At 33.5% G+C, this 14,189-nt stretch overlaps 1 protein-coding gene across 1 annotated transcript in view; it reads right to left on the reverse strand.

Annotated features, from left to right (window-relative positions):
* Nucleotides 1–2,178: 2,178 nt before the first annotated feature.
* The window catches only part of LOC122399665 (palmitoleoyl-protein carboxylesterase NOTUM), a 31,640-nt gene continuing 19,629 nt past the window's right edge, over nucleotides 2,179–14,189 (reverse strand). The window contains exons 4-9 of the mRNA XM_043400505.1: nucleotides 11,572–11,632; nucleotides 10,719–10,942; nucleotides 8,999–9,208; nucleotides 5,594–5,870; nucleotides 3,096–3,409; nucleotides 2,179–2,516 (exon numbers count right to left, since the gene is read on the reverse strand). Of these exons, the coding sequence (XP_043256440.1) occupies nucleotides 2,179–2,516; nucleotides 3,096–3,409; nucleotides 5,594–5,870; nucleotides 8,999–9,208; nucleotides 10,719–10,942; nucleotides 11,572–11,632 (1,424 nt within the window). The remainder of the gene's footprint in view (nucleotides 2,517–3,095; nucleotides 3,410–5,593; nucleotides 5,871–8,998; nucleotides 9,209–10,718; nucleotides 10,943–11,571; nucleotides 11,633–14,189) is intronic.

Consider the following 14,189-nt stretch of genomic DNA (forward strand, 5'->3'; position numbering starts at 1 on the left):
TTTTCTCGAAAGTGCGTACGATTTTGGAGGTATGTGTAATGATAAAAAATGATTGTAATTGATCCCCGCAACCGAAAATAATTTTTTTAGAACGATTTGAAAAATTTTTTTTCGCCGAAAAATTTCAGCACCTACGCGATTTTTTTTCTCGAAAGTAGATAGGATTTCGGAGGTATGTGTATTCACCAAAAATGATTGTAGTTGACCCCCGCAACCGAAAATAATTTTTCCAGAACGATTTGAAATTTTTGAATTTAATTGTTAATAACTTTTTAACGAAGCTTCCATCAACAAATTAGTATTCTTGATTTTCGTTTTATTTTGGCCTCTACTATCGCTCATTAAAATTTTTGCTAGAGGTGGCCGAACACCCTGTATAATGTGCCGCAGCAATTAAAAATCCCTCCACAGTCTCCAGACATAAACGTAATAGAGCACTTATGGAGTCATCTTGAAGAAAAAATTCGAGACCATCACATTTCTTCGAAACAAGATTTAAAAAATGCACTTTTAGAGGAATGGAACAAAATTTCTAGTACTATAACCAAAAATTTAGTAAATTCAATGCCGCAAAAGCTTAAAGCGATTATACAATCCAAAGGAAATCCCACTAGATACTAAAATAGCAAATAGACTGATTTTTGTTACGTTTATGTACTAAAATTTATAGTTTTTGTTGTAAAATTAGAAGTGTACGAATACTGATTACACGTGTATTTCACGCCAATTTCTGGAAATTTGTTAATATTTTCATAATAAATATAAATAAATAATTTGTTGTTGATGACATTTGTTCCAGAGATTTCTAAGAATATGTATGTATGTTTTTGTTAACATACTTTTGTAATAAACAAAGTTCTGCAAAGTTTTTGTTCAAATTGACTAGTGTACGAATACTTTTTACACTCACTGTATATCGAACATAATCTTTTACGACTCTCTTGGATTATAAGACGTCCCCTACTTTGGAATGGACTGGTTTGGATTGTATACATATTGTATAATCAGTCTTATAGTTTGGTAAACGATGGATACTTTAAAAAGATCAATGTTACAGGGTAGTCCGTCATTTTTGGTACAAATATATAATTTACATAACTTTTTGAACTTATCACTTAATCTTGTCATTCTTTCTTTTGTTATCTTTTGTAGCACATTTCAGTTGGGAAGGTATAGATTATATATTTGCAATAGAATTAGACCACCCTCGTCTGACCGAAATACGCAAGAAGTATTAAGAAACACGAATGATACTGATTGTTAGGTCTGGACCAGTGTTTCCCAACCTTCCGTGAACCATGGCCCACCTCAAATACTTAAAAATTTAGATGACACAAGAGGACGTCTGGTAGTACAAGCAATGATTCCAACTATATCTCTGACGAAGTTAAAAAAGAGTATCAACGTTGGGAAACACTAGTCTAGGAAGACCCGTCGACGGTCGTGCGAGTGTCAACTTGCTGCGATCTTATTCGACGGATCAAAAAAACGTTCAGGAAGCAAAAAAATAAAGTTTTCTGGAAGATGTGTGAGATATTGACCAGTCTCTTGGAGTTTGCTCGATAGGACGAAGATCTAACGATTTTCCATGGCGAAATCGTCGTCCACTGAAAAATATTCTGTAACTGCGATGTTCCCTTACTTGACCAGGTACAAATGTTGAAGAAGAAATGTTTTGGTAAAACGGATGTCAAGCCTCGCGCCTGATCAGCAATCGCGTTGCCGCGACGAAAAAATTGATTACATCGTAACAACATGATTACATGCCCGTTTAATTTCGCTATGAACTATAAAATAAATTAAAATACTCGGCTGTTACGTTCCTCGTCGCGCGACAATAGTCTTGTACGAAGGATCGTTAACTAAAATCCTCCGACGAAGTTATCCGAGTATTGCATAGACTCTCTAATAAATTATGTACATTAAATTTGGTTGATCTCTGCCCGAAACGCATAGTCTGTGTAGTTTCTAGAGACACATTGAACGCTGTCTATTCTCGCGGTATCATCGGGTCATTTCATGCCTCGATTCGTCTTCGAGGCGACTCTTGACGAGAGAACGATAGAGACGACTGGAGACTAAAAGAACACATCGTTGCTTCGCACCGAAGTCCTGCTGTTTCTCGTCCGTTCGAAAACCATGACCACGTCGTTCACTGACCGTCGTTCCAATGTCCGTTTAATTCGCTCGTTGCGTAAGAAGATTGAGCAGTTCGTCGTGGTCCATGCTGTTCAACGTCTGTATGTCAATACCCAATGCATTCGCCACGCTTTTCATGTCGAGGCCAAAGCTTTTCAGCAGCTCGATAAAGTCCATCTCCTCCCCGGTAAACGGATTGTGGAGCTTTGGACAGCTGTGATTACACTGCGGCCAAGTGCAACGTTCGATTAGCCGGAAGTGGCAGCCCTGGACGCACTTCCGTTTGCCAGATGGTATCACCGAGCGCTGAGGTCTAGTCCCGTTAAACATGCCCGTGTGGTTGCTGTCGTTGTTCTGCTTGTTGCCCTTCCGGCGGCCTGAAGTTTTAACAAACACCACTCACAGATTAAACGCGTTGTCGCAAATGGAAATGTATTGTTTCTTTCTTTTAATTTATTCTTAATCGATTTAGACAACAGCCTATTACAATCTTGTGTTTCTACATATTATTATATTTACACTGTAATAAAGTATTTACTTCAATATGGTCTAAAACAAAAATATACATGGAAATAGAATTAAGGTATAAAATTGAAAATCTAAAACAAGAACTAAGAAAGTCCATTGAGTGATTTTCAGTTCCATAATACCTTGGAATTTAATATGAATTATTCATCCAAGCAGAGTGCTCTGATTCTTATTGCACTATTTGTGAAGTGTCAGAATGGAAATCTATTATTTAACATTTGTCTCTTGAGTTTAACAAGCCCTTATTGCAATGTGCACGGATTTTTTTATATAAATCAATTAACTATTGCAAATAGTATCCACGTAATTTCAGTGTTTGTCGTGACATAAATTAAAGGAAGGAATTGCAGTTCCTGAAATTAATTGTCGATTTCCCGGAAGGCTTTTAACCCTAATCGAGGTTTTACGTAACCATCCGTGATTCGTACCAGCTTTTCTTCGCTCGTGTTTCTCCTTCTTCGTTCTCGTCTCTTTGTTCCTGTCTCTCCGTCTGCCTTTGTGCTTCCGCCTCTTCCTCTTTTTGTTTTCTCGTTCCTGCGACTGAACGGACGCCGATTTCGATTTCCCCGCGTCCGACTTGTTAATGGCGGTGGACGAGACTTTCTGCAAGTCCGCCAGAGACTCAATTTTCCCGGATCGTCCGGTTTCGGGCGACGTTCCGTTTCCCTTCGTCAGCCCGGAACGCAACAGCTTCCGAAGCGATTTCGAGCACGGTTGGTTCGTTTCGATTGGCGATTGAGTACTGAAATCAGAAGGCCACGCTACAATTAACGCAACAAACACGGTAATTAGTTTTTATCTTCACCTTGACGTACGTCTTACAGGTGAGGTTATTAACTCTTGCAAATGTTTTAATTGGCGATTACTTGTAGTTTTTCAGATAAATTTATTTCAATGTTATAAATGATTAGAAATAAATTTTTTAATTGAAATTTTTCAATTTTATTTTTTAGCAACATAAAATTTCATACATTCTCAAATTTTTTTCTAGAAACTAGGTAGGATTTCGGGTGTGTGTCTAATCACCAAAAATGATTGTAATTGACTCCTACAAATGAAAATAATTTTTTCAGAACGATTTGAAATTTTTCAATTTTATTTTTTAATAACTTAAAATTTCACCCATTCTTGAATTTTTTTCTAGAAAATGGGAAGGATTTCGAGGGCGTGTCTAATCACCAAAAATGATTGTAATTGACCCCCGAAACTAACAATATTTTTTTCAAAATGATTCGAAACTTTTTAATTTCCCCAAAAAATGTCTCCATCTACTGAATTTTTTTCTCGAATGTGCATAAGATTTCGGGGGTATGTCTATTGACCAAAAATGATTGGAATTGACTCCTACAACTGAAAATAATTTTGCCAGAGCGATTTGGAATTTTTCAATTTTATTTTTTAATAACTTAAAATTTCACCCATTCACGAACTTTTTTCTAGAAAATGGGTAGGATTTCGGGGGTGTGTTTAATCGCCAAAAATGATTGGAATTGACCCCCGCAACCAAAAATAATTTTTTCAGAACGATTTGAAATTTTTCAATTTTATTTTCTAATAACTTAAAATTTCACCTATTCTCGAATTGTTTTCTAGAAAATGGGTAGGATTTTGGGGATGTGTCTAATCACCAAAAATGATTGTAATTGGCCCCCGCATCTAAAAATATTTTTTTCAGAACGATTTGAAATTTTTCAATTTTATTTTTTAATAACTTATAATTTCACTCATTCTCGAATTTTTTTTCTGGAAAATGGGTAGGATTTCGGGGGTGTGTCTAATCACCAAAAATGATTATAATTGGCTCCCACAACCAAAAATAATTTTTCCAGAACGATTCGAAATTTTTCAATTTTATTTTTTAATAACTTTTTAACGAAGCGTCAATCAACAAATTGATATTCTTGATTGTCGTCTTATTTTGGCCTCTAGAATCTCCCATTAAAATATTTCCGAGGGGTGGTCGAGCATTGTATAAATAAAATATTTTTTTTCTTTTTTTTAAGACTAGAACAACCTACAATTATAGTGTGTTTATTTGTATAAATGAAATTGAAACGATCTTTTAAGCGAAGAAATATATAATGGAATGGAAATAAGTGTTTATATATTTTCTTATAGAAAATTACGATAAATTTTCAAAAATTTAGTCGAGTACATTTTTTACAAGTTTTATTAGAAATTACGAAGGGGTCAATTTGACTGGTTTGGTAGTTCTAGTGTTAAATAAAGAATTTGTTTTCGTACTTTTTTCTATGCCTTCTACCAACATTAACTTAATTTCAAAAAATAACTAAGAAACCAATATGACTACAATACATATACATTGCTTGTGCTATTTATACTGTCTTGACTAATCAAAATTCCGGAATTTAAACCGCATTATGGCATCAATGAGATATTGTTTTGTTTACTTCCATACAATATTTCAACAATTTCTATCTTTCGACTATATATTTTAAGAAATATCTCAAGAATAAATAACGAATAAAAAGTCACGTGATTCATTGAAAGAAGCATTGCAACCGAGAAGCAGGTAATTCTGCATGGAAAAGTAAGTCGAGTACGTGGAAAAACTTTGTTCGTACGTGGTTTCGTTTCCGAGAAAATCGATTTCGAAGATACGCGGAGCGACGGGTTAATCTTGCTCGGCACGTCCCGGCAGTGAAGAAGCGCGCTGCCCCAAAAGATTTTTAATACCGATTTTCTCGAAAACGAAGCTTCGTACAAAAAAACGTTATTCAACATTTTCTGTGTACTTTTTCACAAAAATTATATCCCCGTTAATTATAACTCCCGTCGCGGAACACTTTTTACAGAGAAAAGAAACGTATCTATCGCTGTTCGTGATTTTTCGCACCGACGATCGATCGATCTTCCTACCTTTCACGACAACGACAATATCATTATTACGACTCTCGATACTCACTCGTTACGGTGATTCCCGATTGGCATTTGTTCCCAACAATGCAACGCTTGCGCCAAAGAAACTTCGTCTATTTTAACCAACTGCCAATCCCTCTTCGTCAGGACGCTGTGACTAATGCAACTCGGGGCAAAGACCGCCGTAACGTTTTCGAAGGTCTGCCGAAGGCTGTCACCCATCTTGTGAATGTAATCCCATTGCTGCTTCGTCACCGGTGCGCCCACGTTGTCGGCCGACATCTGCGCCTCGTCGAACAGCCATTGAAAAACGAACAGGGGCGCTATGATTTTCCGGGAAGCAAATATTTCCGTTAGAGGGAGACGAATTCGTGTCGTCGTTTCGTTTTCGTTTTGTCGCGTCTGTCTCTCGTCGGTTAATTGTAATATACCAGGCGTTTCGAAACTGACAGTGCAAGCTCGACTGATTAACGGAACTCAAAAGAACAAAGTGAAAAGTCTTAAGGCGTGATTCCACTGAGGCAACATGTAGCACGCGGCAATGACGCATGCAACGAAACACAATTTTATTAAGGCAACATATAGGCAACATGAAATCGACGTTATATAGACACTTGACATGTGTATTTGCTACACATTCATTTGTTTCCTTTCCGAAATAAAGAAATGCGGAATTATTTGATATTGTTTTGTCGAATCGACAAGATTGAACATGTCGAGCAATGTCGTCAGTTAATGACAAGTAGCATGCTACAGGTCGCGTAGTGTTACCGAACGACATGTGGCATGTTACAAGTGGCATAGTGTTGCCACAGTGGAATCATACCTTTACTGAACACAGGTCCGTAAGACTAAATTGTTTCTGAGATAATTGAAATCCTCGCGAACTCTATTTAACACGTTGACTGCCAGACCAAACCCCTCGAATCCTCCACTTTGTTTCTAGACAATTGGAAACTAGTATAACCATAATTTGTCATAAAACTTATTTTCTAAGTATCGTTGAAATTCAAGAGTCATATTTAGATTTATTTTCATTGATATTTAATCTTGAGAATGAATTTTTTTAGCTCCTTAGTGAAAAACAATGTCACCCATATGTGGCTGACGTGGCAGTCAATGTGTTAAGGGAGTATTTTACACTTGCAATTTTGCAATTGCTTGTTACAAATTTTTGTTAAAGAAGGATACTCTTTTGGGTTAAATTTGAGTAAATATTGTTAATTCTATGGGTCAAGAGTATTCGCCATTTTTTTTACTATCAAAATTTTAATTTTCAATATTTTTGCACAAAAATCATTGTGGATAGTGAAAAATGTGGAAAATGCACCTCACACTAGAATATCCCGTTAAAATGGTTGCATAATACAAGAAGATTGAAATACAGACACATTCTAGATTGTTTTTTTGCCTGTACCTTCGATTTTATTTAGGTACTGTTATCAATATTTCAAACTATGCAATTTTAATACCTGTTTCTGAAAATTGTGTCGAACAATTTTTGAGAATGTTGGAAATACAACGGTTTGAATTAGTCAGATTTTTGAAAATAACATTTACGAGATATCTTTCCGGCGATTTTAACATTCTCGAATATTTTTCTAGAAAATGGGTAGGATTTCGGGGGTCTGTCTATTCACGAAAAACGATTGTAATTGACCCCCACAACCAAAAATAATTATTCCAAAACGATTTGGAATTTTTTAATTTTGTCCAAAAATTTCACACTTTCTCGAATTTTTTTCTCGCAAGTGGGTAGGATTTTGAGTATATAGCTAATGACCAAAAATGATTGTAACTAACCCCCGCAACTGAAAATAATTTTTCCAGAACGATTTGGAATTTTTCAATTTTGTCCAAAAATTTCACACATTCTCGAATTTTTTTCTCGCAAATGAGTAGGATTTCGAGTATATAGCTAATGACCAAAAATGATTGTACCTAACCCCTGCAACTGAAAATAATTTTTCCAGAACGGCTTGGAATTTTTTAATTTTGTCCAAAAATTTCACACATTCTCGAATTTTTTTCTCGTAAATGAGTAGGATTTCGAGTATATATCTAATGATCAAAAATGATTGTAACTAACCCCTACAACTGAAAATAATTTTTCCAGAATGATTTGAAACTTTTCAATTTCGACGAAATTTATCGATTTCCCTGTCGATTTTTCTTAAAAATTTGTTTTTGATTTTTAGTCATTTTGTTTGATGCTATATAGAAAAGTTGTCTAATACTTTTTTGTAGGTACCCATGAGCTCTACTTCAGAAAAAAGTTTCATTGAAATATATTCACTATTGTATGAGTTATGGTTGTTTGAAAATTGCACCATTTTTATGGGGTTTTTCTCATTTTGCGGGGTCAAGAAATAACTTTTCGAATATTTTTGAAATTTCTACATATTCTTCACTAATACACGAGTCGTTTGCAATTTGAAACATTAAAATCGTCCAATCCGTTCAGGAGTTATAATGTTTTAAAGATTTGCATGAAATTTTGGGGCAAACATTTCTGGCCATTAATTATATTTTCGGCGAGGAATTTTTTTCTCGAAAATGCATAGGATTTCAAGGGTATGTCTATTCCCCAAAAATAATTGTAATTGACTTCTGCAACCAATAATAATTTTTCCAGAACGATTTGAAATTTTTCAATTTTATTTTTTAATAACTTAAAATTTCACCCATTCTCGAATTTTTCTCTAGAAAATGGGTAGGATTTCGGGAATATGTCTATTCACCAAAAGTGATTGTAATTGACCCTTGCAACCAAAACTAATTTTTCCAGAACGATTTGAAATTTTTCTATTTTATTTTTTAATAACTTAAAATTTCACCCATTCTCGAATTTTTTTCTCGAAAGGTGGTTGGATTTCGGGGTTATGTGTATTCACCAAAAACGATTGTAATTGATCTCTGCAACTAAAAATAATTTTTCCGTGAATGATTTGAAATTCTTTAATTTAATTTTTTAATAACTTTTTAAACAAACACCCAGTATAACTTGTTGACTACAAATGAACTTTAATACTAATTAATTAATCTTTGAATAATGTCATCGACATTAGAAAGACAAAATAACAAATTCTCTATTAAACTATTGGAATATTTCTATTTATCACGCTATAATATGAAAAACTGGTGTCAACATCTCAAAAAAATCGAAATATCTCACAAGCACTAGATAATTGTACAGGAAATAACTATGCCAAATGTTAGTTAAATCGCTTTATTAGTTCCCAAAATATTTTTAGTACTTTGATCGAGAAAATACTGTTTTGAATAAAGTTTGGTGTAAAACACTGAATTATTCAATGAAATATCCAGAAAAGTCGCTTCGAGGATAATGCATTTGAATAAAAATATTTTCGAAAACGTCTCTTTTTATTAAATACGATACGTCGAGAGTGAAATATTGCATTAATAAGGGATGAAGTAGAAATTTCTTTACCAGTCAAAGTTGGGTACAGCCTGTATCCAAAGTAGCATCTCCACGGTTCATTTGGATGCTTCAAGACGCAATTATGGGGCATACGAGCCTTCCAAAAATCCATCCCCTTGTGAACAGCATCCACTGGTGACAAACCGTTCGGTGAATAGGGAGCTCTGTCCAGAAACCACCCTGAGTCCGAGACACCCCGTATAGCGATATGTTTCAATCCTGTACAAACAAACAACAATTCTATAAACATTAAACAGTATAATTCGAAATTTCATAGATCACGAATTGTATTAATTATTACTAGAATGGAAAGTATTATAATCGAGGAAAATTCCCACTAAAATGCGTTCTATTACCCCGAATCTCGTTTTTATTATTCAAAAATTTTACCATTAGACATCAGACACATTTTTTTATAATCTTTTCGTTCTTAGATAATGTAATGAATGTAAATAAAGAATTAATGGTATCTAATTGTAGAGACAAAGCAACAAAAACTTTAAAAACAATTCAAATCATAGTATAATGATCGTACATATAAAAATAAACTTTTTAACTAATAGAAATATGAAATATGAAATATGAAAGAAAAAATAACGTATGATTTTTGTCTCCAAACAATTGTTCAACATTGGCTGTTGTATAAATATTTATAAGCTTTTCTCAGTTCTTCCTTTCATATTTTGTAGGTTAAACAAATTGTTGTTTATGCACAACGAGCTCCAGTATTAATTATTGACTTTGAAATATATTACAACCGAGACGTTGAAAGTGTAGAAGTTTCTATCGAACTGCTCTTATCAGTAAAGTAGTTAACATTAGTTTGTTTATTTACATCCATCAGATTATTATAACCTTCACTATATCATTCAGATGATTACATTTGCAATCATAAAGAATTCTATTGCCATTTAGTAAAGTTGTTAACATTAGTTTTTTTATTTACATCCATCAGATTGTTATAACCTTCACTATATCGTACAGATGATTACATTTGCAATCATAAAGAATTCTATTGCCATTTAGTAAAGTAGTTAACATTAGTATTTTTATTTACATCCATCAGATTGTTATAATCTTCACTATATCATTCAGATGATTACATTTGCAATCATAAAGAATTCTATTGCCATTTAGTAAAGTTGTTAACATTAGTTTTTTTATTTACATCCATCAGATTGTTATAACCTTCACTATATCGTACAGATGATTACATTTGCAATCATAAAGAATTCTATTGCCATTTAGTAAAGTTGTTAACATTAGTTTTTTTATTTACATCCATCAGATTGTTATAACCTTCACTATATCATTCAGATGATTACATTTGCAATCATAAAGAATTCTATTGCCATTTAGTAAAGTAGTTAACATTAGTTTTTTTATTTACATCCATCAGATTATTATAACCTTCACTATATCGTACAGATGATTACATTTGCAATCATAAAGAATTCTATTGCCATTTAGTAAAGTAGTTAACATTAGTTTTTTTATTTACATCCATCAGATTATTATAACCTTCACTATATCGTACAGATGATTACATTTGCAATCATAAAGAATTCCTATTGTCATTTAGTTTTATTTATTATACGGTGTATGAAAGAACCAGGTCCTAAACTTCCTAGTAACAGCGCGTACGAGACCAAAAACAGTTGGAATAATACGCGTTCAAATGCTGAATGAGTTCAGGGGTCGTTGAACGATCAAAGGGAGCCTGTCTCACCTAATTCATGGCGAACCAAATTGTGCACGTGATCCAAATTCAACATGACACCGGTTCCACCCGCGCTGCTGCCTGCCAAAAGAAGGGAGCTGGCGTTTTCAAGGCCAAGTGGAACGAGGTCCCGCACCACTTGCAATACGATCTCCGCCCCCATGAAGGAAAACATGTCGTTCGGCGAAGCTCTGGTGCCGCTCCAACTGTCACTCGTGCAATAAGGGACGAATCTGAAAAAACGAAATAGCCTCGTCACGAATATGTCACTATCCTCACATTCCACCCAACTGAATAAAAATAAACGTTTCAGGAACTTCTAAATGAAAAAATCTCGAATTCGAATTCGTTACGCAACACTAGGTGAAGGTTAAATAATAATTCATAGAGATCAGAAAAGCTTTCTCTTTAATAACACGTAAGTATTTATTGTACCTAATTTGCAGACATTAAAAAACTAGAATTAAATTTATTTCACTAATTTTTAGATTTCCACCAGTGTACATGTACATACGTTGTTTACAGTTTTTTATTTTCTAGTAAGTATTTTATTTTGGGTTTCTTTTTGACAAGATATGACCTTTATTTTTTTTTTTTTTTGCGGGGGAACTATCCACATCCATAACCATTTCTTTTGCACATATTTTTTTGCATTTGTTATATGTTTTACTAATCAATGGATGTGTCAGTAGAAGAGAGTCAAAACAATGTTTGTACACTAAAGGATGAAACTTTATAAATCTTTTTATTTTGTAATCAAGTAACATTGCCGCGATGAAATTAAAATTCTAACGATATTTATTTAGAGAATGTAAAACCAAGAAGGGTTCGAGTGAGTTTAACCAAGATGGACAATACCTACACGTGATTCGCATTCCACCAGAATGGATTTTCCTCCGGATTCGCCGACAGAAGACCACCAACTGTAACGAAACACAATTATTGAATTACCATTGATATGATTACAGATTTTCGTTTTGCATTTGAATTTAATCTATTTGCACAATTATCGTATATATTTTCCTGACCATTATCACCAAAGAGTATACTATACTGTGTGTACGCATTCACATTGTGAATGAATAGTGGTGGATGAGAATAAATCAGTAAAATATTGCTCTGGTAATGCCTCTTAAAATATTTGTTCTTAGATTTAATAAATTAACTAGTGAAATTGTCGATGACTAAGTTCATTTTAAAACATTAGGCAGAATTCAATACAGGGTGTTCGGCCACCCTGGTTGGTAGAAATTTTAATGGGGCATTATAGAGGCCAAAATAAGACGAAAATCAAGAATATCAATTTTTGGACTCAGGCTGCATTGCAAAGTTATTAAAAAATTTCAAAACATTCTGAAAAAATTATTTTTGGTTGCAGAGATCAATTACAATCGTTTTTGGTGAATACACATACCCCAGAAATCCTATCACCTTTCGAGAAAAAAATTCGGGTAGGTGCTGAAATTTTTAGGCAAAAAAAAATTTTTCAAGTCGTTCTAAAAAAATTATTTTCGGTTGCAAGGAACGACTACAATCATTTTTTATCATTACATATACCCCCGAAATCCTACCACTTTTCAAGAAAAAAATTCGAGTAGGTGCTAAAATTTTCCGGCAAAAAAAAATTTTTCAAGTCGTTCTAAAAAAATTATTTTCGGTTGCAAGGAACGATTACAATCATTTTTTATCATTACATATACCCCCGAAATCCTACCACTTTTCGAGAAAAAAATTCGGGTAGGTGCTAAAATTTTCCGGCAAAAAAAAATTTTTCAAGTCGTTCTAAAAAAATTATTTTCGGTTGCAAGGAACGATTACAATCATTTTTTATCATTACATATACCCCCGAAATCCTACCACTTTTCGAGAAAAAAATTCGAGTAGCTGCTAAAATTTTCCGGCAAAAAAAAATTTTTCAAATCGTTCTAAAAAAATTATTTTCAATTGCAAGGAACGATTACAATCATTTTTTATCATTACATATACCCCCGAAATCCTACCACTTTTCGAGAAAAAAATTCGGGTAGGTGCTAAAATTTTCCGGCAAAAAAAAATTTTTCAAATCGTTCTAAAAAAATTATTTTCAATTGCAAGGAACGATTACAATCATTTTTGGTCATTATGCATACACCCGAAATCCTACGCATTTTTGAGAAAAAAATTCCTTAACGAAAATATAATTTCAGGCCGAAAATGTCACTCCAGAATTTTGTGCGCATCTTTAAAATGTCATAACTTTTGAACGAATTGAAGGATTTCAATGTTTCAAACGGCAAATAAGTCGTATTTTAGTGGGGAATACGTAGAAATTCTAACAATTTTGAAAAAGTTGTTCCTTGATCTCGTAAAATGAGAAAAAACCCATAAAAATGGTCCAATTTTCAAAGAACTATAACTCCTACAATATTGAATATATTTCAACGATATTTTTTTCTGAAGTATAGCTCATCGATACCTAGAAAAAAGTATTAGACAACTTTTCTGCAGAGTGCCAGACAAATTTATTAAAAATGAAAAACGAATTTTAAGCAAAAAACTGTAGTAGGTGCTTAAATAAAAAATTTTAAACCATTCTGGAAAAATTATTTTTGATTGCGGGGGTCAATTACAATCGTTTTTCGTGAATAGACACACCCCCGAAATCCTACCCATTTTATAGAAAAATATTCGGGAATGGATGAAATTTTTCGACAGAATTAAAAAATTTCAAATCGTTCTGGAAAAATTATTTTTGGTTGCGGGGGTCAATTACAATCGTTTTTAGTGAATAGACATATCGCCGAAATACTACGCACTTTCGAGAAAAAAATTCTGTACAGGTGGAACTTTAAATGTTAATAATTTTTTAACGAAGCGTCCATCAACAAATCGGTATTCTTGATTATCGTCTTAGTTTGGCCTCTAGAATCTTCTATTAAAATTTTTTCGTGGGTTGTCTAGGAAAATCAGTGAGTGCAGAAAATGGTAGACGAATTTTAAGAAGAAATGAATATAATGGTCGTGTAACACGATCAAAGCTGCTTGTAACTGCCAAGAATAGAAAACAATGACTAGAGTTCACTAAACATTATATAAATAAAGACAGATTTTGGAAAAACGCCATCTTTATGGATGAAAGTAAAATTAAGATTTTTGGAAATGATGGCAAAATAAAAATTTGGCGGAATCGAATCAAGAGTGGAAAGTACAAAATTTGAGGCTGCGTTTCATCGGTAAGGGTTGAAAATTTTGAATTCATTGAAATATAGAAATATGGATAAGTGGTGTTATTTAAACATTTTGAAAACTCGTTTGAAAGATAGTGCACATAAATTAGGATTGTTAGACTCATTCATGTTTTACGGGCGATAATGACCCGAAACATGCATCAAGGATCGTTCAAGAATGGCTGTTGTACAACTCAAAAAAAAGTCATTCGCATACCGGCTCAATCACCTGATTTAAATATCATTGAGCATGTTTTGGCGTGAATTAAAATTG

This window comes from Colletes gigas, unplaced genomic scaffold, assembly GCF_013123115.1.
Source record: "Colletes gigas isolate AHSC1104 unplaced genomic scaffold, ASM1312311v1 Colletes_gigas_Sc00014, whole genome shotgun sequence".
Lineage (NCBI taxonomy): Eukaryota > Metazoa > Arthropoda > Insecta > Hymenoptera > Colletidae > Colletes > Colletes gigas.